Genomic DNA, 25574 nt, shown 5'->3' with positions numbered 1-25574 from the left:
GTGGCATCCGGTGTTTCTGCAGCCATCCTCAAGTGGATTCTTGATGAATTGCAGTTTATATCACCTCAGCATGAGCTTCATATTTTGAGACCGGAGGTTGCCGCTTTAATCTCAGAATTCAGACTTTAATCTTAAAATTCTTTTAAGAATTTTTTTCTCAAAATAATAATTTTAAAAATATATATTGGACTTTAATTTTGTTTTATTTTTTCAGTGGCTCTAATCCTCTTCCGTATATATCTAATTTATCTATCTATATCTATACACAAATACAAAAAGACTTCCTTGCGGGCGGACGCGCGCACATCATCATTGTGCGTGCGCGCTTCCGTGAGGCAGAGACGAAAATGGCGACCCCAAATCGTAAGTCGACTTAAGCTTCAGTTCAGATTGTATTATTTGTTCATTTCGCATTAGGGACATAATGTTCAACATGGCATATTAGCTCAATAACAGTTTAAACATCCAGAGGAATGTAAAATGAGCAGAGTTTTGACTCCTAACTGGTTTTATTTGGAATAAAAAGCTGTCATTAACGCCGCTAGCTGCTTCAGCTGCTAGCAGAGCTAACCTCTCAGTCTCTGAGTAACACCCGGCTATCTGCAGCAGCCTGGACGGAGGTTAGTTCTGTAAAGATGATCAGAAACATTAGATTAAATCTACACTTCAGGTAAAATATATGTACTGTATCGATGGGAAACTCTTGTCTGTGTGCGGTGACGCCCGTGACTAGCTTGATGTGCTGACAAGTTGTTTGCTAAGATCACGTTAGCCAGCAGGAGAGCTCTGATCAGACTGAAGAGTCACTGCGAGCCGGAAGACGAGCTCAGAGGGAGCTGGTGACCATTTTCACCCAGCCTTTAACATCAGAAACCCCCGAATACCACATTGAATAAACTCTATAAATGCTCTTTACATTGCGGTCACATTTATACCTCTAATGTAGGTTCATTGTGACAGACAGGATGAAATATGGACTGAAGAGTGGGGCCAAACTCAGACTCATAGTGGGGAGGAAAGCTGCAGGATTTACCATAATGGGGGTCATGAAAGTTGAACCTGTAGTTTACAGTCAACGCCCTCTTTTTCTCCATCATGTTTGTGACCCAGATTAACATTCAGGTATTTTCAAAGCTGAAGTTTATCATGTGGTTTTCACAGACCACTTTGATAAACTCACATGGAGCCACACTGACCATCAGATCAGACCTTATTAGAATAAATACGGCTTTCTCACCATCATCTGAATTTGGCATATACTTCACTGTCCACACTTATTTACTAGCAGGGAAATATAATTACTTGGGTAACTCAGGAGTTAAACAAATGAAGGAACTTAATGCAGTAGAAAAATCCTGAAGAACAGGTAAGCTGGAGAGCATCCTCTCAGGACAAAAGACCTTCAGTAGGTTTAGCCAGAGGGTGTAGTCAGGAAACCAGCAGCAGGTAATGAGGTGAGCTGTAAGCTTCCTCTCGTTCTTCAAGATCATACATGAAGCTAATTGAAGTCTTTTTTAGAGATGATGTGATATATTTTGATTCCAGGTGTAGGGTCAGACTGAAGTCATTTAATCATCATGTTTCTGTGTGAAGCCATTGTAGTTCCCCGCAACTTCCGGCTGCTGGAGGAACTGGAGGACGGTCAGAAGGGTGGCGGCGATGGTATCGTGAGCTGGGGCCTGGCAGACGACGATGACATGACGCTAACTCACTGGAATGGCATGATCATCGGCCCGGCAAAGGTGAGCCACTCCCAAAGACTGAAAGAGTTTAATTTTCATAAGAACAGCTCATCCTCTAAAATGGGGCTCCAAGAGTGTAGCGGGAAGGAGTCTTGGATACTTTCAACACCACATACTTCAAAACTAAGGATGTACATTTTCAGTATTATCCGTGATCGATTCTTGGAAATGTCAAAAACAATGCCAAATATGTTCTTTTCCCCCTACATTATATTAACATCGTAGTATTATGTCCGTTGAGTGAAGTGAAGGCTTGTGCTACTAATAGAAACCTATTTCAGACTCACAGTGTCCAGTTTTCTGTCTACTCGTTTTCATTGAGAAATAAACGTGTATTTGGTCAGGTGTCAGCCAGGAGAGCAACCGAGTCATAATCAATCCAGCGGCAGAAAAGGTCAGACAGCTCTGATGTTGCTGCTCTGCAAACATAGCGTACTAGCAATCGCCACCAGTCTGTTGGCTTTGTATGTAAAAGTCGGGAAATGTCCTGTTTAAAGTTGTCAACCTTTGTGTCCTTGTCATTGACGCACAGCCGCAGCCCCCAGCAGAGCGCCTCCGCTGTGTGCAACATCTTTAGTCAGCTGATTCACTCTGAAACATGCTTTAAACTTAAAACAACTCCCTTATAGATGAGTGAAATATAAGACCACATGATGTTTGTCCCACGTGACAGAAAATTGAAACAAAACTGCTCGTCGAGAGAGAGAGAGAGAGAGAGAGAGAGAGAGAGAAAGAGAGAGAGAGAGAGAGAGAGAGAGGCGGTGGTCAAGTTAAAAGGAGTGGAAAAAAAGAGTTCACCGCTAATGAAAACAGAGTGATAAATCAGATCTGCTTGTCTCTCAGTGGTTACTCTGCCACAGAAACTACACTGCTAACTCTTCTCATCCACAGGTTGGCAAACCAACATGTCCTCAAATCATTTTAACAACCCTTAAGATGCACATGATATGTTGATGTGCGATGCAGACAGACCATAGACTGTATAAAATATGGGCGTTGTATCCATGACGTCACCCATCTGTTCCTGAGCTGTTTTAAAGCCAATAGTCGGCGGCAGCCATATTGGAAATACTGAACTTAAGAGGCGGAGTTTGAGCCTCTTAACCAACAGCTATGTGTTCCGTCTGGGAGTCAAGTCAGTCATGTCCTTATTTGGGCGAAAACTCGTAAACTTAATATCTTCTGAACACTCGCGTTAGAAAAATTTCCCCCCAGTACAGTGTGTGCCGATAGAGAGATTAGCTACATAGAGCCAAGCCGTTTTTTGAACAAGGCTGTAAACATGTTTATTTCTGCTGCAAATATCGTCTTCTTTGAATTGGTGTCTATGTGGTTTCCGGTGTTTTTGCAGCCAGCCTCAGCCCCAGAGGTTGCCGCATGAGACAGACTGAGAGAGAGAGCTGAGGAGAGGAGAGAGGCAGCATTACTGCCTTCGCCCTGTTTATCAGACCTGTCCAAGCGGCAACATCTGGTCTAAAAGTATGAGTCCAATGCGGAAGTGCTAAAAACTGCAGTTCATCGAGGATCCGCTTGAGGCTGGCTCCGGAAGTACCGGAAACAGCATACACACCCATTCAAGACAGCTGATCTTTACAGCAGAAATAAACATGTTTACAGCCTGGTTCAAAAAACGAGTGTAGTCTGGATCGCTCATTTCTCGATCGGCACACACTGTACGGGGGGCAAATTTTTTCATAACGCATCTCATTTAAAAGATATTGAGATTACGAGTCTTCCAATGAGAGGCACAGCTGACTTGATGGCAGGTGGGAACACTGCAACTGTTGGCTAGGAGGCTCAAAGCCTGCCTCTTTACGTCACAATCGCTCAACAGCAGCAATATGGCTGCCGCCGCCTGGCCTCAAAACAGTGCTTCAGAAACAGCTGGGTGACGTCACGGATACTACGTCCATATTTTATAACTTCTATTGTCCTGACCTGCAGACTGCAGAAAAACTGATGCCCATAATAAGAGGTTTCAGATGTGATGCTGAATATTGATCAGCAAAGGAACACACAGCAGAAGCAGCACATGTAAGGAAGAGATAAAATGAGTATCAGACATGTGATGTGGCGCTCTCTACGGTTCTCTACTTGTTGAGCAGCAGGAGACAGGCAGGTGTTGTGGTTTGGGTGATCCTCTCTGAAATCAGTTCTGTAAACGACACAATAAAACACTTCTCATATCAACAGCCCAAACCTTTGTCAGTCTAGGAGCCCCCCAAACAGGCCAAGTCTTATTCACCAGTGTGATGTTCATTACCTGTCAAAAGTTTGGACACACCTTCTCATTCAATGATTTTTATTTATTTGAATTATTTTCAACATTGTAGATTAATACTGAAGACATTAAAACTATGAAATAATCTGGTTTTGCCATAATCTGGATTACAACAGTAGTCAAATAGGGCTATCCATTGTGTACTAACCCTACCTCTGAACAACACAACTGATGGTCTCAAACACATTAAGAAGGCAAGTCATTCTACAAATGAACTCTGGACAAGGCTCATGTTAATGAGAAACCATTCCAGGAGACCACTTCATGAAGCAGACTGAGAGAATACCAAGAGTGTGCAAAGCTGTCATGAAGGAAAAGGGGGCTACTTTACAGAATCTAAAATATAAAACATATTCTGTTTTGTTTAACACTTTTTTGTTCATTAGATAATTCCATATATGTTCTTTCATAGTTTTGATGTCTTCAGTATTAATCTACAGTGTTTCACATAATTAAAATAAATACAAACCCTTGAATGAGAAGGTGTTTCCAAACTTTTGACTGGTAGTGTATATTCTGAATTTTGTAGTAATTGAAGATCAATAATTGAGATAAAGAATGTTTAACTCACTCATTGGGCTAACCTGTCTCCCTTCCTGTCTCTACTCACAGACTGTCTTCGAAAGCAGAATCTACAGTCTGAAAATAGAATGTGGAAACAAATACCCAGACCTCCCTCCTCTTGTCCGCTTTGTGAACAAGATCAACATGACCGGGGTACACAACTCAAACGGTGCGGTAAGTATCATGATTTAATTTCCAATCTGTTCCTGCAGGTTTGATGGAGAGTCAGATCAGTTGTGCTCACTCACTTATCATGGACAGAAGCAGGTATGTAGGGATAATGTGAAGTGACTGATACAGTTAGAGCTGAATGGGACCCTGACAAGGTGAGAAGGACAAGTGTGGGACTTTTTGTGATCAAATTATAGTAATTATAGTATTGACATTTGTATGCAGGTTATTACAAGCAATATATTGATCCGCGCAAGCAGCAACATCATGCTTGTGCAAGTAGATAATCTTATACAAATGAGGAAGGGGAGACAAAACAAAACAAAAAATCATCATCATAATAAACCAATATTGATAAATATCAATAATAAAGAAATTAAACACAAACCTCAACCACCCCCCATTCCAGGCCACCATATATCAACGTCTATAGTTTCCTCTTTCGCCCGTGAATTTTCTGCATATTGATGATGATGATGATGATGATCGTACTCACCCGTCTAGAATTAGTGATTAAAGCCACATCCCTTGTTCAATATTTCTTGTGTCCTTTAGCCTTATTTCTTGTTTCTGAGCATTTTTTCCCCTCTCTTTTCTTTAGTGGTGACTGATCAGCCATTACTATGGATGTCAATTTCAAGTATTTCCCGTGATCGATCTTTGGAAATGTTTACGATCAATTATCGATTCATAATTTTAAAAAACTTAAACGTTTTCCATCAAAAGCAATGCCAAATGCATTAATTTCCCCTGAATCAAATTTTCCTTCACAACACAATGTATATAACTGACAGTATTGAATAGCTACGGATCATATTGAGGTGTTCAAAATGTTAAACATGCTGAATATCAACATGTAGAGCAGGCTCATAATCTCCGCAGGCGTACATTCATAAAAGTGAAGGCTCAGACTTCAACAAGGGAACTAAACAGAAACATATTTTAGACTCACAGTGTCCAGTTTTCTGTCTACTCGTTCTTATTGAGAGAAATAAGCATGTGAACACGGTCAGGTGTCAGCCGGGAGCCCAACCGGGTCATAATCAGTCCGGCGGTGGAGAAAAAAAGTGCTCGTGGAGACCTGTCACTCAGCCGCAGCCCCCAGCTGAGCTTCTCCGCTGTGTGCGACACCTTCAGTCAGCTGATTCACATCCAAACATCCTTTAAACTTCAAACACCTCCCTGATAGCTGATCGAAATATAAGACCACATGATGTTTGATCCACGTGATAGAAAATCAAAACAAAAAATGTGTTTGAGTAAGTTCTTAACAATTAATTAACCCATACTCGATAAATTGCTGACATCCCTAGACATTACCCATGAGTGTAAAGATTTATGCTGTCCAAATAAAGTTCAAATATCCTCCATGTGGTGTTCTGATTAAAGCTGTTTACAGACGCTAACATTTTTACCACAGTGTCAACAGGCTGAGGTGAAATGTGCTGGACTCTTTTCTACAGATACGTTTGATTTAGAATGAACAGATCCGATTTTCCCTTCAAATCCAGCTTCATAGTCCACACCTCAACTTTTCATTGAAAAGTTGTCCTTCCATTGTTGCTGCATTCAGTGCTTCTCAGTGCTTTCAATGCCAATCATTGGATGTTAACACGGTAACTTCACAAGCGTGTATTCGTCTGTGGATGTCGTACCAAACGTTTGTTTTTTGCCCACATTTAGAGATATGAGTGCCGCTGCTTTCCTCACTTTGCTGACAGACTCCCTTAGCCGAAATCTGCATTCCTCAAAGTAAAGTGCTGTGGTTGGTTTGTTGTTGAAGCTCTCCCTCTTCTGCTTCTCTGTCGTCAGGTGGACATAAAGGTAGTGACCTCACTGTCCAAGTGGAAAAACTCCTTCAGCATCCGGACCGTCCTGCAGGGGCTTAGACAGCACATGACGACAAAAGAGAACAACAGGCTGTCCCAGCCGCCTGAAGGCCAGGTGTACGGCAACTGAGGCTCCTGCTGCTCCCCCCCAGCTCATCACATGCGCGCACACACACACACACACAAACACACACACACACACACACACATTATCACACATACACAAACACAGTCACACAGAGCATCCTTAACACTTAACACTGATTCTACCACTTTCAAAAAACAAAAGCATCATGTAATCCAAGACTCTTGAGTCCCTCTTCCTTACTGGGAGGCTCCTAACAGAGGGAAGGATGTACGGGGGAACCCGACGTCCTCAACCAGTGCCCAATCATTCTTACAAAACAAGAATACTGTACATCCAACTAATGTTATTTTTTATTATCTTTGTGTTCTACATCCTGATTGTAAAATAACAAATGACCTGATTGAGTGTACCAATCTTGTGTGTGTGCGCTGGATTCTTCTTCACAGTTGGTCCCTGCGGTCAACTCGTCACTCGGCAAAACAGATCCGCTTCAACTGACACGTTAAATGTTTGAACCATTCCAATTTGTATTTTAAACAAAGAGAAATGCAGCCGATCCCCCTGAAAGATGACAAAAGTACCCCAAACAAAGCTTTGCTTCAATTCCCAGCCAGCATTAGCCTCAAATTCCCCTGCTTCTGCAATCCCGACGATGTGAATTTGACGGGTCTCTCTTAAACAAGTGCATGTCCGGTACTTGGGGATAAACTGCTACTAGACATTCAGCGGCATATGTATCAACAAGGCACTACTGGCTCATCACTCATGTTCTCAGACTTGTCTTCTGTGTGCCATATGGTTCATAGCGCTTGTGATAGTGATTGATTATTAGCAGCCAGTGGGAAGGGGTGGGGGGAAGGGAGAGGGATGGGAGGGAGGGGGGGTCTACAGGTCATTGTACTTTCTCTCTTCAGAGAACTAGAGTCTGATTGCAGGACCACCACTGTACTTTGGTCCATGCGGAGCAGGAGGAGCTGTGATTGTTCTTATTTGTTGTTTTTGGTTTTTGTTTTGGTTTCTCTCTTCTCTGGGGCGAGCTGAGTCGTCTCATCTCTCATACAGTAAAAATACCCACTGAATGCAATGTATGGATTTGGATGTTTATTTTATAACAAGGGTTGAATCTAATCAGGGTGATGGTGACCTATTGCATGGTTTTATTTGAATTAAATGTTATTACTTTTGCACGTCTTTGTGTCATACTTCTCTATGGCAAATGTCAGTACACTTTATTCCAGTGGAAAAGCAGCATCACAGCGTTATCCCAGCGTTTAAAAGGTTTTATGATGTAGACATCTTGATTGTAAATGAACAAACAACCTAAATCCCAAACAAACAAAAGAGCAATGTGTTTTTCTACTGGTGATAAGTGACTGAGGTGATGTATACTAAAGATGAGTCTTTAGTAGACTTGTTATGATGCTACCAATTTATCATGCTAATAAAAGTTCTCATTAGCTAGTCTAACTCCTAACCCTTCCTGCGTGAGTGACGTCAGAGCATTTTAATTTTAACATGAGTGTTTTAAAAGAAGTGGAAGTGAATAAGAAAAAAGGAGGGGTGAGGAGGTCAGAATGGTGCGGAAGAAGATTTGGGCCACTAAGACAAAAAAACAAACTGAAGGTTTGGAAAATAAAAAACAATTCAAATCTGACTTCTTTTTTTTTTTAAATCCTGACTTTTTTTCTCAGAACTGTGAGCATGATCTCAGAATTCAGACTTCAAAGATTTAATTTTGACTTCAAAGTCAGAATTTAATAGATTGATGTCAGATTTCTGACTATTCTCAAAATACTAAGAGAAAAGATAGAGTTTTGACTTTAATATCAGAATTTTGACTTTGGTCTCATCATGCTCTATAGCAGGGGTTCCCAAATTGGGGGTTGTGAGATGTCTTCCAGAATGCTTTTTTTTAAAAAGTTATCCAAAATTAGTACATTTTACTCATTATTTATACACAATGTTGAAAAAAATAGTATCTAAAACCTTGAAAATATAAAATGTAATGAGTTTTCTGCCTTTCTTTTTGCCAGATGACTCTAAGTTTAGGGTTAGTGAACAGTTAATTATCAAAGACGTCAGTAGCAGCAGGTTAATTCATAACAGCACAGGAGACACATGCTCATATAGGTAGGCTGATTTTTTGCACACCAGCTAAATCAAGCCACATTAAATTTCTTAGAGGGATAGTGGGGGTCACAAGTCTTTGGCACCTATATTTTGGGGGTCGATGGCTGAAAAGTTTGGGAACCCCTGCTCTAATAATTATTACAATAACAATAACAATAATAATAATAATAAATATAATAATAAATAGAACAATAATAATTGATCTGAGTTTTATTGCGCTTCTCTTGGTACTCAAAGTTGCTTTACAGAGAAAAATAAATCAGATAAATAAAATGAAACAGAACAAAGACAGAGGTGGGGTGGGAGTAGAGGTTATGTGTTGTGTGCTTTTTTGAACATGAAGGTCTTGAGGTGGTTTTAAATGTGTGAAGAGTCAGAGTTGTGGATGTGTGGAGGGAGGGAGTAAAATAACATTGGCAGCTTACAGGAAGTGAATTTAGTTTTCAAATCTTCTCAGAGTGTAAAAATGTGTGATGTGTGTTTTACTGTATGGCATAAATATAAAAGATAATGTAGAAATCTATTGCGTGTTATGTTATGACATACACTACCAGTCAAAAGTTTGGAATAAATAATTTATTTTAATTATTTGAAACACTGTAGATTAATACTGAAGACATCAAAACTATGAAAGAACATATATGGAATTATCTAATGAACAAAAAAGTGTTAAACAAAGCAGAATATGTTTTATATTTTAGATTCTGTAAAGTAGCCCCCTTTTTCCTTCATGACATCTTTGCACACTCTTGGTATTCTCTCAGTCTGCTTCATGAAGTGGTCTCCTGGAATGGTTTCTAATTAACATGAGCCTTGTCCAGAGTTCATTTGTAGAATGACTTGCCTTCTTAATGTGTTTCAGACCATCAGTTGTGTTGTTCAGAGGTAGGGTTAGTACACAATGGATAGCCCTATTTGACTACTGTTGTAATCCAGATTATGGCAAAACCAGATAAGTCTGATAAGGTAACATGTATTATTATGCAGGGTTTCTTTTAAAAATAGAGCTTGGTGGTCTAATGATGATTGAAAAAAGTTTTCCGACTGTTAAGATATCTCTCCCACTGCTTTCTGAATGCGAGCGATGGATCCAAACCTAGTTAAGAAGAAATCAATGAAAAAGTTTGTCAGCAGTTAGACAAATTCAGCATACATCATAGTATTTGGAGCAAACCTTATGTTTTGTAACACGAAAAGAAGACTGCAGTTTTTTGTCACTTTCTCTGAAAACAAATCAGGACAGCATCTTGTGGTGGCGACTGTTATCAGGAGGAACGATGAACAAACCTGAAATGACCTCAGCTGTGTCAGATGGAGCTACGTTGAGGAGGCACAGTTACCTCTGTGTGAAAAGCAGACTGACAAGAACACTTAAAGTCACAAGAGTTTTCTGAGATAAGTATCAAGGAATGATTGCAAAATGTTTTGCAATCATTCCTTGATAAAGAGGAAGGAAGAAAATTGTCATAAGTGTAACTTGAATCCACTTCACCCAGCATGCAGCGATCCTATCATGGAGAAAGTTTCTGTTAAACCTACATTTCTGTGATTCTGGATTACATTTTTCACATTTTTTGTTTCACATCTCAGTGGGAATGGTCAGAACACACTGCAGAGTAACACTGTTTTATCTCATTTATACACTCCAGTACCTTGTGACAGGTATCAATGGTACAATCAGCTCTGCAGCTCACACAGAGGCCAGTGTGCCCTCTGCTTACAGCACTTCTCGTCCGTCTTACTGAGCTGACAGCAAGATGCTCCTGTAAGCGTAACCAGAAGCAGCATCCCCATTCAACAGCTGTTGTTGCTTCTATTTGCATCCTTTCTGCTGCAGGGGAAACAGGACAAAGAGTGGCACGTGACCTGAGCTCTGGGGAGAAGAGACTAGTGAATCAATCACAGTGGGTGATACAGCTGGGTGCCCTTCACTCCCTTTTATACCATACGCAGGACTTTCAAGGAGAAACACACAGCAAGATGTGATGCAGTATTTAACAGAAAACTCCTGAAAGCAGACAAAGGAGAAATAACATCTGACAAAGGATGGTTCTTCAGAACAAGTCAGAACTATTAAAGGATGGAGAGAACGTTTCCTAAGGTCACATTGACCCTCAGAGTTCTTTATATGTCAGATTTGTTATTTCAAAATCAGATGTTTTTGAATGACTGAGCTGCCACAGATATCCAAAAAGTTTTTTATGACACTTTAACTCCCTTCTTCTCTTTTTGCCGATAGATGTGTTTTTGCCATGACGTGTTTTAATGCTGCTAAAGGTGAGCCCTGTCATAGTTCCACATCCAATCCCTCTAACAGCCCTAATGTCCGCTGGACCGCTTGGTGTGTCCGTGTGTGTGTGTGTGTGTGTGTGTGTGTGTGTGTGTGTGTGTGTGTGTGTGTGTGTGTGTGTGTGTGTGTGTGTGTGTCCATGTGTGTGTGTGTGTGTGTGTGTGTGTGTGTGTCCATGTGTGTGTGTGTGTGTGTGTGTGTGTGTGTGTGTGTGTGTGTGTGTGTGTGTGTCCGTGTGTGTGTGTGTGTGTGTGTGTGTGTGTGTGTGAAAGAAATACATGAGCAAGCCTTCCATCACTTTAATTGTATCTGCTGTGATGGACAAGCTCTTCATCCCTCTAACTGTATCAAAGAGTGAAAGAGAAGGCAACATGTTGGGTCACTCAATCAACATAATTGTATGTGAATTGAATGCCATTCAACCTTGGGCCCAGCTGACAGGCTCCGGGTAGAGGGGAGTAACAAGTTGATTCATAAAAGCTGAGCAACTAGTAGTTCCCCCGTGTCCCTGGACTGGACCACCTCTGAATCTTAAATTCATTCAGATTAAATTACAGATTAAGTGCTCTCATCTGTCAATATAGACGTAGTCCTTCCTGGGAATCCCAACACGATCTCTTCACCACACAAGAATCACACTGCCAAAGCATCTATGAAATACCTAATTCCCTTGGACTAACTATATTTCCATGCACACATGTTTGTGTTGGACCTTGTTCCACACTATAATATAATGTATATTTTTTGCCTATGAACTACAACTTGTTACCTGTTTGTTGAAACATGATATATTATTGTTAAAAAGTGTGTACGCTTCTCACACAAACATATCAGTCTGACATCTGTGCGCTCAAAGACGTTTTGGGACCTTGTTCCTAAATTGTAATGTCTTGTCTTCAAAGAACAAAGATAACTGTTGACATGTGTGTGTAAATATGTATTGTTCCATCAGTATCAAATATTGTTAATTCAGTCAATCAACCTTTGTCCAGCAGACAAATATAACTATTAACACATATATCCACATATACTGTGTACTGCTTTTTATTTGTTTATTTATTTGTATTTAAATAATCAATTATATTTTTATTTATTTGTATTTAAATATTATTTTTTTATTTATTTCTATTTGATTAACTTATTATTATTTTACTTGATAATTTATTTTTGTTATTCATTATTATATATCTGTTCTTAATCTTTCCTTTTTTATTTTCTCTGATGTGATGTCATCTTCTTCTTGAAAACTTATTATTGTACTTTAATGTCTCTATTTCTGTATTCATTATTTTAGTTGTGTTTTATTAATTTTTATTTGGTTAACTTATTAATTATTTTAAATTCTATTTGATTATTTATTGTTTTATTATTTATTTTTCATTTATTATTTTAATGTTCTTAATCTATGCCTTTTTATTTTCTCTTATATAATGTCGTCATCTTCTTCCTAAAACCTTTTTTTAGCCCTTTAATGCCTCTGTTCATATATTTTTTTACTTCTTTATTTTTGGAAAAGTCTCTATAACAATGTTTTCATGGTCTGCTGTTTAATCACTTTATTCTGTTGAATTTGCTTTTATTCTTTTTAATCTTTTGCGTTTTATTTTGTTTTTGTATTGTTAGAATTCCTACACTCCTCTCTGTCTGTTAAAGGTTTATTTATCCTCCTCACTCCTACCATGCTTTGTTTGTCAAAGCACTTTGTAAACATTTGTTTTTAAAGGCACTATATAAATAAAGTTATTATTATTTTTTTTATGTATTTCACAATTCTTCAGGATAACAGACCGTTTAATATTCATATTGTAATCTTTTGATGCTTAAATAACCTGCTGCTGAAAAAAAAAAAAAATTATGTCCTTAAAAAAAAAAAAAGAAGATTACTGGTTAAGATAAAAATATGTCAGACTTTGAATAATGCAATGAAAAAAACGTTTTTATATATATAAAAAAAAAACAATACAAATGTTTGAACTGAGGAATAGTTCTGAAATCAATATTATACAATCTATTAATACAATATCTGGTAGAATAACCCTGATTTTAATTTCAGCTGTAATGTGTCAGTAAGCTCTCCACCAGTCTTTCAAGTTAATGTCAGGTAATCTTTTGCCACTCTCGAGATGCTGTTTTCAGGAACATTCTGTAGTGGTCTCCTAACTTCATCTGGAGCTATAGATCATCATTCTGCTTAAGTATTCATCATTTATCTTGCACAATGAAGCCCTCTCTTAGGGGGCGAGCATGAGCTTGACTGCCATACCTAACTTTGCTGATCAGCTCATAGACCTGCTGTAAAGAAACATCATATCTATATTCACTCTCAGGTCTGACAAACACTGTGTTATTGTATAAATGTCACGGTGGAATCTCCACTCACACTATACGAGTGAATCGTTAACAATGAACAACCAAAGCTCAACTAAAATGTGCTCAAACTGTGTATATTTTAACAAAATGGAGCGTTTTCTTTGAAAGCTCCCCAGGACAAAGGTTTGAGTCAGAGATTATGACTTCTACACTTTCAAATTTTGTTGATACATTAGAAATGTGATGACTGCACTTTACATTTGCAGTTGAAGTTTGGTAAATGTGGAACATAGGGAAAAGACCTCTTTCCTCCCCTGCTGTTGCCAGACACCATTCTCCTTTCCTCCACCTCCAAACCCAGTAACCCTCCAATCATAAGCCTTTCTTTTGACGTAGCCCTACCATGAAGCATAACAGGTACCACCACACTCTCATCCCCGGGCATCACATATAAACATTTTGTCACTCAACCTTTTGGGTCTCATTCCTCAGCAAAAGGCATCCTTCTGAGTCCTACTGATGCCAATAGTTAGGCCTCTTGCTTCTCAAACAGACATGGTTATCTACCAGTTTAACATGGCATTATCAAGGCATGGTGTGTTTATGGCATACAAAAAGTACATTATTGAGGTTTGGAGAACTTTGTGTGGCACAGTTAAACAGCAGTTTCTCAGGGTTGCCCAGCCCGGACCCTGTCTGGACCAAGCGGCAACAACTAATTTTTAAGTTTATACTGGAAGCATTCCAAGGAAAAGAACTATGTTCAAAACAAATAATAAACATATTATGTATTGACACCAAGCAGCAACCTCCGTACTAAAAATATGAAACCTATGCGGAAGAGTTATAAACTGCAGTTCATCAAGCGTCCACTGAGGCTGGCTGCAGAAACACAGGAAACCACATACACACCCATTCAAAGAAGACGCAGAAATAAACATGTTTACAGCCTGGTTCAAAAAAACGGCTTAGGTCTGAATAGTTCATTTCTCTATCAGCACACACTGTACGGGACGTGAATTTTTTAATAATACAACCGATCAGGGTGCAGACTTGGCCTAATGGTTAAGTTGTGCGCTCATGTAGCGAGTGGCCCAGGTTCGAATCCAGCCTGCGGTCTCCTTCCTGCATGTCATTTCTCCACTCTCTCCTACTTTCCTACACTATCCCCTGTCAATAAAGGTGTAAAAGCCCAAAATATATATATATATAATTATGATGCGACAGATCAGAAGATATTAAGTTTATGTGTTTTGCCCATTTAAGGTCATGACTGACTTGATTAACAGACAGGCACCCTGTAGCTGTTAGCGAGAAGGCTAAAGGCCCGCCCCTTTACCTCACTCTAGCTCAACAGCAGTTTGATTCAGTTCATCATTTCCAATATGGCTCCCCCCAATGTTTGGCTTCAAAACAGCACTTCAGAAACAGATGAGTGACGTCACAGATACTACCTCCTTTGAATAAACAGTCTATGTTTCTGGATATGCCCTTCTTCACATGATGCAGACACATTCAGCCACTGGAAATACTGTTTGGTTTAAGGGAAAGGTGAAGTGTGCAGGATGAGGACAGGCCTGTAATGATGACTTCTGTTTATCAAGTCAAGATGTATTAGGATGTATCCACAATGCCAGCTAAGGAGAGAAAAACATCAGGAAGAATATGAAGCAGTCGGCCTCATCGAAGGTCTCTGTTGGCTGTAAATAGGCTTGACAAAACCAGCTCTGTTCAGACACTGACTAAACATGAAAAGCACAAAGATCAATATGAGATGGTTTGCAGTCTAGGTGGTTTAAAATCCAGTTAATTTGGTTCAGACATTGAGACATTGTGAGTTGACGCATGCACCTTCTCCGGGCAATGTCCTGACATGTTTAGGAGTGCTGTGCATGTGTGAATGGAGCTCATGAGTCAGAAACAAAGAAAGAGGGTGATGCTTCTGGAAAGACTTCAGGCTGCAGAAGTTGGAGATAGAAGTTTAAAGGATATTTAGGGATAAACAAATGAAGCAGAATAAGACAAGAAAAGTTAAGTTGAAGAGCATAAAAGTCGGTTTCGTGTGTTTTTTCTCTCTTTTGGTCATGAACAAACCTTGCATTAGATAGATTCCTCAAATAAACACCTGTTTGTCTGATGTGTCTTGAATTTTGCCTTCAACAACCCTGATTATCACGTGAAAATCTCCATTCACACAACATCTTGATAATTAACTCCATTGACTGGATTGCACTCCATTTGTTACATTCACATGTAAAGCACAGGAGGGGCAGAGGGTGTGTGTGTGTTGTAGACCAGTTGTCGAAGGTGTCAGATGGTCGCTGACACACACACTCCCACATCCATTCTCCTGCACGACCTGGTGTGTGTTCAGAACTCAGCAGAGCAGTACGGAGGAGCCCATCTGCTCACGAGGTCAATACCACTTTCTCTTTTCTCTCTCTGTCCCCCCCCCCCCCACACACACACACACTCACACAAACACAGACCCATGCCGGGTGTGCCAATTAGCAAAATGAGACAGATTTTTCCTCAGTGGTGATTTGCATTTTTTATGGTGAACACATGGTTTTAATACTCACATTAATGAGCTGAAATGAAGAACACTGCTCTTAAAACAACAGAATTCATTCACACTTTGAGCTCAATGGGGCTTTTTCATATCATATTTCTTAGTTTATGTTCATTTATTTAAATCCATGGCTTTTATTCAAGTTTATAAGAAAGAGGGAAGCAGTAATTTTATGTTATCGGTAACTGTGTTTTTATACGGCAACAAATGTAGCTGTCTCTTCATCACTTTAATGATTTTCCTTTGACTTTTTACTTCCAAAAATGTAAAATTGAAGAAGAATCCCCACCAGGAAAATGTTATGTTTGTATATTACATTTTTGAGCTGCTTAGTCTTGTTTCTAAAGGTCAAACATCACTAACACAAAGTTGTGTTTCTTTCAGTAACTCTTAACTGTAAATCTCAGCAGAGTGACGGGCTGCTAACCCGGTCTAACCACTTCAGCTGACGATGATTCATTCTGCTCTCTCTATTTCCTCTCCAGTGCTGAACATAGTTTACAAATATAAACTGGTGAGAGAGGGCAAAAACAAGAACAGAAGAGGACAGCTATGCAAGATCTGAATGGATCTGATGGAAAATGTACAGAGAGAAAAATGTGTTACAAAAAAAAATAGTGAGTAAAATATATTGACAAAATAAATATGATAGACTTTACCAGATTAGATGTAATAATTATTATTTTTAAAAGCTCATCAAGAAATGTTTTCCTTGCTGTGTCAGCAGATAATTTCAGTCATAACAAGAAATCCAGGTCATGTTTTTAGCTTGTAATATCTTTAAATTAGACGTATTTCTCAACTTGTCAGATCAGTGTGGTTTATACTGAGTGTAATGAGATGACTACAAACTAGAAAACTACACTTACTGAGATTTGAGTTTTTGCAGTGCAGGAGTTTGACAGTGTTGAGGTGAAGATGTTTGTGTACAAGAAGAATAACATTATTATTATTATTATTATTATTATTATTATTATTATTATTATTATTATTATTATTTCGGCCTGCATCAAAAATCAACAATTCCCTCCTCAACATAGAAGCCATGTAAAAATCAAAATCAAAACAAAACAATCACTGAGGGATTCAGCAAACAGGAAAATATGTACAGACCTACACTCTCACATCCATATGTCCATGCATATACAATATACATATATTTATACACACACATGCATACATATAAACATACATACACATCCATGTATATTTTAGTTAGTCAATCACCAGCTGACCAAAAAAGTTGTACGCTGAAGCCAAGGCTCATCCTAATGTTTCCTTTTAAACAGAACATCTGTAACCCACCTGAAGAGGAGTCAGGTCCATGAAGTCAGTTCTAGCAATGTAACTATAATTAAATGTGGCTGTTAATGTATTAAAGCTAGGGTTGGTAGCCACAGAAAAACTAGCATGAATTTGAAGGTAGCATTTCCTCAGGACTCCGGCTGTAGATAGCAGCTTTTTTTCCCTCTTTTTTAAGAACACATTATGTATTGATTGACATCGGGACATAAAGATAATTTTAACCAGTATAGCAAAAAGCGTATCTAAATCTGACTACCAACCCCAGCTTTAATGTAACCAGCATTATAGAATAAAGTCACTTTACACAACACTTCATCATTAAAGTGCAGCGGATATTTAACTTTCTTTCCTATTTCTTTTGTTGTAACTGACGTGTGATGTGTCAAATCTATAACGTTTAGATCGCCTGATCATCTACCCTCTCTGGTAAGTGTGTGGAGCTGTTTAATGTCTTTTACCCAACTATCTCTGCCGCTGTCACTGTCAGCAGGCAGCAGTTGTCACTGCAGTAATGGCAGCTGCCCAGGATGGCGGCTCCCACACATTATTTGCCAGATTTGTCAATAACAAAGTCAGGGTGACCGTTTTGTAGTTATTTAGATAGTTCCACCAGAGTACAACGTCAAACATGGTGATTTTGAAGCACTGTGGCACATGACATGTAGTTACTACTGAATCATGTTCCATTTGGTTTCTTAGATATCTGCAGAGTATTCAGAGCATTACATTTTTTATATTTCTGTTCATGCTGAAAAGACCTCATGGTTAAGTTGGAGCAGGCAACTTTATACAAAGCAGCTAAAGAGGTTTATGTTTCACATCCCAGGGTAACATTTCCTTCAAAATGCATAACGTGGAGAGAGGTGAGTCATTGATTTCACTTTTTTAAAGCGTGCTGTGTTTCACTCTTACGACAGATCTGCATTAAAACTACTTTTACAGTTTCTGTCTCTTTTACTCAAAATCCGGTCCCCTCTTCTCTGAAATCCAGCAGGTTGATGTTTAAATCTGCACAGCATGGATAACCTTCCTCTCCACTCCTTAACAAAATGAGCAATAAAGCAGAGTGAGTGTTTGGGAAATGGAGAGTCCTCTGAGTGGGGTCACTGAGGCTGTAAATTTCTCCCCCCGTGTGACAGAGCGTCTGCAGCCTCCTGTGGCCCGGCCTGCCTGCGCTCTGCTGTGTGGATGGTTGTAAGGTGACGGAATGCAACCCCCCCCCGACCCCTCCCTCTCTTATCCAGCCCTACCAGCCTCCACCTCCCTCCCTCACACACCCACACTCTCACCCTCAGCACCATTATGAAATCCCAGCAGATGGCCAGGAGACAAAGGGTATGTGAGGGTGAGAGGCCCACATTTCCCCAACCCCATCTTGCACGAGCAGAAGCAGGCAGTCTGTTGCCGCATTACAGCTGGAACCCACTAAAACTTCCCTGTGACCCCCCTTAACCCTTACACACGCAGACTTTTTTGCCACGTGCCTCTCAATTAAAGCAAATCGTCAGCGCTTACTTCATCCCTTGTTCATGCAGATGTGATGATTTAGCCTCCTCTCTTCTCCAGCGAACAAGCTCCTTTAATGTGCAGACATTAGCCTAAATGATTCCTGGTGTCCTTTATCAGGCGAAAACTCCCATTCGAGGCCCCGCGGCAGGTAATTCTTCTTTTAACAGTGCAATTGAACCAGCCAGCGCTGAAGGGCTATTTGGCAAAGAGCCATTTAGTGTAAGTGCTCTCAAGGCCGGTGAATGACACTTGTAGAGACAATGTCACCTCCGTGACACCATCAGTTGATTGTGTATTGAACAGATATGGAGGAGCGGTGTAGGCCCCAGGCCAGGAATATGCAGTATTATTGGCAGGGCAAAGTCCAAGGCTAGCATCCAGGGAGGAACAGATTCAAGCGAGCTTGGCAGAGGTCACCAGGACAGAGTCTGTGAGGTGATAAACCAGTTCATTTAAATGATATGTGCTGCAGGATCATTTTTTACTGACAGCAGCAAAGTACCAACACTTTGTTCAGAGTGCTCTCAACATGGCAAGAGGAAGTCCTTGTTTAAACTCACACCCTGGTGCAGAGTCACAGAGATTAAAAAAGAAGGCAAAATCATTGAAGAGTCAGACAAAATACAGAGCAGGAAAATAAAGGCAAACCTAATTCAGCTTTTATTTCTCAATGAACCAATGCTCTGTACAAACATCTAACAGATCTGAGGTACAGAGCCCCCCTGGATGCCAGGTCAAGAACAACAAAAAGAGGCCATGAGCAAATCCGTGCCCACAGTTTATAATCTGTGTGTATGGATTTGTACCCCCGTGAGTACGGATTCATAATCTGTTGAAATAGATTTGTAATCTTTGTGTATGCTTCTTGCAGGATGCAGAGTGATGAGGTAATATATTGATTTGTAGCTATGTAGAATTATTAACTGTAATGTAACAAAGAATAAACTTTGTAAACTCTGATTTATTCAAGTTAGTCAGTTTACAAGAGGTGGGCAGACGTACCGATTAATGTTACCTGTCACAGCCCCAGTGTCATGATGTGAGCTCTGGTGTCCCAATAAATGTCTGAATAACATGAATATGCTCACAGTTTAACTCTTTCGTCCTCGAAGGGCAGTGAAACATTCACACTCAGACATAACATTAAATGCTGTTCATAGACATTTAGCTTTCTTAGCTTGCAAAACCCCGGTTGTAGAGTTTCTCCGTCTGAAACTTCAGCAGAAAGCATTTGTCTGTTTGATAATCCTGCTCCAGTATCACACATGAAGACAAAACAAGAAATTATCTAAAGAAGAAAAACTCCTCCTGCTTGATAACTTCCTTCTTACTGACCAACTTTACCATAAGAGCTCTAAACAGAGACACTTCTGGATGAGGGAAGGATATTGACCCAAACACAGGCACTAACACTCAGTATAAAGAAGTAACCAAATAATTTTTCTCTGTAGGTCATAAAGAAGAATTTGTATAGAAGTGAGACTATTTCAGAATCAGTTAAAATCTCCTCACTGTTTCTTTAAACTGAATACAAGCCTCACTGACCTGATAAATCCAGGTTCAAGTATTTTTTTTTCCAGACATTAACAGACACAAAATATGGCTTAATTGATGTAAATACAACAAGCATTTTTTTTTAATTCTAAGAAACTTATCATGAAACTATTGCTGACTACATTGGAAGATATTAACACTCATTATAATCAACTATTCCTTATTTTAGTTTTTGTATCTTGGCTGTACAGTGTTTCAGGGGTTCTAGTGTAGCCTGTGGATGTCATCCATCAGATTAATGGGCCTTGACTTCCTCTTCTGTTCTCTGTTTATTGTTTACAGTGAAACTTACATCTGTGACATATTCCTCATTTAATTCCATATCTATTGTGCTATTATTTTGCACTTTTATTCCATTATAATTATTTTCCTGTGTGAATCTATTTGCTCAAATATTTCTGATGTTTCTCTTTACCTAAGAAGAGCACGTTAAATCACCCCTGTGTTTGAAATGTGCTTCCCTTCCCTTTTCAGGACTAGCTCATCTCACAAACAGAGACGTGCAAATAGAGTTCATAATCTATGCTGAAGAAGAAACAGAGACCATTTCACATGCCTTAATCTCCTCACACCTTGAGTATTAAAACAGCCTCTCCACCTGCATCAACCAAAAATGTTGAAATTAGATTGTACAGAAGTCTGATAACAGACTTCAAACCAGGACCAAGAAGAGAGACGACATTACGCCTGTTTAAGCCTCCTTGCACTGGCACTTGAATGTCCACTTGGGGCTGGCTCCAAAAGCTCCGGAGGCTGCATACACACACATTCAAAAAAAAAGATCTTTACAGCAGAAATAAACAATTTTACAGTCTGGTACAAAATAAGATTTTCTCCTGAATAGCCATCTTTTTATCCCTTGTTAGGTCGACCAAAAGTCAGGTTGCATTTCCAACATGGTGACCGCCATCGATAAAACTGCATCAGCGCACAATATAATTATCATATGGGAACAAGTTACTATCTTGTGAACACGTGTTACTTCATTATCTTGTGTGCACAATACAATGATTTCTTGTGAGTAAGATAACTTATTTGTGTGCATAAGTTATTATCCTGAAGAAACAAGTTAATTATATTTTGCGCAGAAAATATTACCTTATTGAAACAAGTCTTCACAAGATGAAAACTTGTTTCAATAAGATAATATTTGAATCATCCTCTCTCTACAAGTTAAAACCATAGACTGTAAAAAATATGGACGTAGTATCCGTGATGTCACCCATCTGTTTCTGAAGAGCTGTTTTGAGACCAATCGGCTGCGGCAGCCATATTGCTTCTGTCGAGCCAGTGTGACGTAAAGAGGCGGGCTTTGAGCCTCCTAGCCAACAGCTGCAGTGTTCCCACAGGCAGCTGTGCCTCTCATTGGAAGACTGGTAATCTCAATATCTTCGAAATTGCCGAATTAGAAAAAAATTCACCCCCCTCACAGTGAGAGGACGTCGAGAAATAAGCTATTCAGACTACACTCATCTTTTGTACCAGGCTGTAAACATGTTTATTAATGCTGCAAAGATCGTCTTTTCCCCATTCATGTGTATGTGACTTCCGGTACTTCCGGAGCCAGCCTCAAGCGGATCCTCGATGAACTGCAGCTTTTAACACTTCAGCATTGACTCATATTTTTAGACCGGAGGTTGCCGCTTGGTTAAAACTTTGAGGGCTCTGAATCCATTTTAAGATCTTCAGGCTTTTCATGACCTCTCTTCATGTTACATAGCTCACCTCTTGGTCACATAGGAGCCAGTACACAGCCTCAGGTAGATCTCAGGTGGCCTTTGATGTGTTTCTGAGGCACAGCTGGAGGTGACGGAGCATTTTCAGTCAAAGCCCTGAAGCTGCCCGAGGACACAGACTCACTCTTCACTTTTACTTCTTATTTCAATACAATCTGATGTTAGAGAGCTTTTCCTGATTTCACCTGAGTTTATTGACCACCCTATTATTGGTGATTTTAAAGGGTTTATTGATTTGACCCACTATTTGTTTTGCTTTAATTATTGTGAAGCACTTTGCAACCTGAGCTAAGAAAAGTGCTCTACAAATAAAGATTATTATTATAATTTATCGAAAGCTTTCCTGTCCTATAGAAATGATAAATAGTGTTTCAGCCTCTGCATTTCGCCACTTTTCCTCCTCACGTGGTCAGTCTGTAATCATCATGTTGGTGCTACCCGGACCACAAATGTAAACAGGTCTCTTCTAACAACATGCTTTCTCACACATTCTGCACACAAGCAGATATCTGTTCCTAGAGATAAGATAAGATAATATATTACTTTATTGATCCTGGGGATGGAAATTCAGTTGTTGCAGCAACCCAGATATAAGTACAATCAAGAAGGAGTTCCAATTATTCAAATGAAATAAGTAAAAATAAAAATAGATAAATAAAGATAGAATACATTGATACATAGATAGATCACCAGCAGACGAGCAATGCCTTGATTTTGCGTTAATGAAATACAAATGTGGATTGATTGCCTCTTCTCTAGTGGGATGAGTTTTTAGTGCTTTGTTTTGACAGTAATTTAGCAGGCTATATTTCTGTATTCTGCATTTGTTGTTTCACTCTCTACCCCACATTGCATCATCTGCCATCAGATCTGTCATCATTCTCACCATATTTCCACTTCATCACTGTGGTTTTTGCATTTTGGACAGCATCTGTAGCCCTCACCCTGCTGCTCCCACGAGACTCCAGCATCCACCCGAGCAGGCCCGTGACACGTGTGATTGATGACCCCCAGAATGGAGGGGAGAGAGATGGACAGATTCCTTTTATCAGGATTGAGGTCCGACTAGATTAAAATGCACTTGTACAACGCCTCCTCCCCCCAGTTTTTGGCATCCCCGTCGGCCTCTTCAGCAACCTCCATTCACTCCCCCGTCAGTCACCTCACCTGACGGCTGGGACTCTTTTTCTCTCTCTCATCTCCTCCTCTGACCTCTCCTCCCACCCTTCCACTCCAGGTGACATGGTGCAGACAGGGCCGATTGTGCGAGACTTTAACCAGTCACTTCTAAATTGACTTGAGGTGTTTTTTTATTTGCTTGTGCGGAGAAGTGTGCGAGACAAATCTCAGTGGAGCCCTCTTTACACCATTTGCACAAAGCTGGGTGGTTAAAAAAGAAAAAAAGAAAAAGAAGCATGAAATGTGTTGGGACATAAATCACAAGTCTCTCTCTGCAGCTAAACCACAATCAAGCCTTTAAAAAAAACGCCTGCAGAGTGAAGAGGGGAAATTCTCCATTTTCGCACTCACTAAATGTTGATTAAAAGAAAAGAGACAATCACTCTCATTCAGCGGCGTGCAGCTGCCTCGCTGTCAGATGGCGGAGTGGGAGATTTCTGTGGAGGTGCTGAAAAGAAGCCTCAGTGAAAAGGACCTGCGTTTGTTTTTCAGATGGCTCTCTAATGACTGGATGTGATTAACACAAATTATCTCACTTATCACCGCTCAACAGGCTCAGATAGACAGTCTCTGGGTGCTTTTCTCTGCAATGCTACTTAACATGCATTTAATCAGACTCAGCGAGCACAATCACACACACAAGACCTAAAATGACCAGATTTCCCCTGCAGGAATACTCTGTTTCTGGCATGTTTGCACTTATTTAAAGCACAATATTAATTTCTCTTTTAACTCCTGTTCAAAGAGCCTGATATGACGGTTGTGTGTACTTTTAATGCTACAGACAATTTAATCTAGACTTTGGTTCAGAAAAATGCGCTTGTTTCGAGTATTGCTGCACTAATTTAATTAAGCTGTTTCTTTGACACTAAATACTCTTAAGTTGTTGTATTTTTTAGATTATATTTTGGTCCTTTATGCCTTTATGCAAATGATACGAAAGCAGATAGAGTCGGCAACAGGAAAAAGAGTCGGGAAGGATGCAGCCTCTCTACATGGGTCACATGAGTTAACCTTGGAGCTAAACTGCTGCTCCTCGAGTGTCTTTTGTCAGTTCTTTGTATGTGAAATTTCTTGGTCTTTTGACTGATAATTTTCAGAAATATAATCCCCTTATATTTACTTTAATTTCTATTTTGAGAGCTGATTACTGCAGAGAAGCCGTGAAAGTTGAACTAGAAGACAACACATCATCCCCTGAGTGGCAGAATATTTGTCATGTTTGAGAGAATGACTTCTCAGGCTATAAAGTGCACACCCTGCCAAAGTTCTTGGTTCCTGCTTTAAATTTGATCTGTCTTGTACTGTGCACGTAAGGTACTGTGAGACCTTTAGTAAATATTATGAGTCCACTAGTGTTTTTTTTTTTTCTAACACAGGGAAGGATAAGGATCAACTTTAAAGTCCTTTGAGGGAAATTTGTCTTGGAAAACGGTGGCTGCAATCACAGTTCATGCATACATCATACTGTTACACACAACACATGAAAAGCACAATTTCCAATGACAATAACAAAGGTGTTAAGATCATCTGGCTTAGCAATTGGCTCATCTAAAATGTCTCTCTTGTGTTTCTTGTCTTATTGGGCTTTTTTTTATATAGTTCATCCCATTCTGCAAATTCTTTGTAGTCAAAGGGATAATTCATTTTTGTTTGTTTGTTTTTGTGTCGTGGGATTGTTGGGTCACTTTGTTGAGAAACCAGCCGGAGAACATGAACAGAAGCTAGGCTATCAACGGCTGCAGAGTCAACGCTGCCACGTGATTTAGCGTATTTAAATAAAACCCAACCCTAACATTAATGATAGCGTAAGTGTACGCTCTGTTTAGACATTTCCCTTTACTTTGCCAAAAGAAAGTACATCCTTTGTGGCACTATTCTTACACATAACACAAACATGTTCACATGACTCCTCATACAACCCCACTTAAAAAAGCAGAACTATCCCTTTAACCTTTACAGTGTTGTTGCAACTAGTAAAATAAAAACCTGGCTAAAGCTACAAAGAGTGAAATAATAAAAACTTTTGTTCTGCAGTCAAAAGTCTTGGTAATTTCCCAAAACAGGTTTAAGTAAACTTTACCCAAAAAGAGGGGATCTGTATGTTTGTTGGGGTCTATTTTCAACGATAGTTAACTCCACTCTGGTGCTTTGAGGATTTTCAGGGCAGCTGTAAAGTGCTATGTGGGTAAGGCTCAAAATAAACTGCAGTGTGTACTTTATATTTTAGGTATTTGGTGCTGAGAGGGTTTTTGGTCAGCACTTTGAGATGCTTTCATTGTACAGCAGAGTAGGTATGATTTCTCCTCAGGCC

The 25574-nt window shown here is 39.6% G+C and overlaps 1 protein-coding gene across 1 annotated transcript; it reads left to right on the top strand.

The window, feature by feature from the left end:
* The first annotated feature begins 260 nt into the window (after window positions 1-260).
* On the top strand, window positions 261-7862 carry ube2v1 (ubiquitin-conjugating enzyme E2 variant 1). Its single transcript, XM_034687573.1, has 4 exons — window positions 261-363; window positions 1594-1742; window positions 4636-4761; window positions 6571-7862. Exons 1-4 carry the CDS (start codon window positions 348-350, stop codon window positions 6715-6717), a joined length of 438 nt encoding a protein of 145 aa, XP_034543464.1. The 5' UTR covers window positions 261-347; the 3' UTR covers window positions 6718-7862.
* The last annotated feature ends 17712 nt before the right edge of the window (window positions 7863-25574 follow it).

Source organism: Notolabrus celidotus, chromosome 1, assembly GCF_009762535.1.
Source record: "Notolabrus celidotus isolate fNotCel1 chromosome 1, fNotCel1.pri, whole genome shotgun sequence".
Lineage (NCBI taxonomy): Eukaryota > Metazoa > Chordata > Actinopteri > Labriformes > Labridae > Notolabrus > Notolabrus celidotus.
This window is presented reverse-complemented; position numbering and strand designations above follow the sequence as displayed.

Coding starts and splice junctions, on each gene's coding strand:
- ube2v1 (XM_034687573.1), top strand. Junction 1,743..4,635: donor TGATCATCGGCCCGGCAAAG/GTGAGCCACTCC, acceptor CTCTACTCACAG/ACTGTCTTCGAAAGCAGAAT. Junction 4,762..6,570: donor TACACAACTCAAACGGTGCG/GTAAGTATCATG, acceptor CTCTGTCGTCAG/GTGGACATAAAGGTAGTGAC.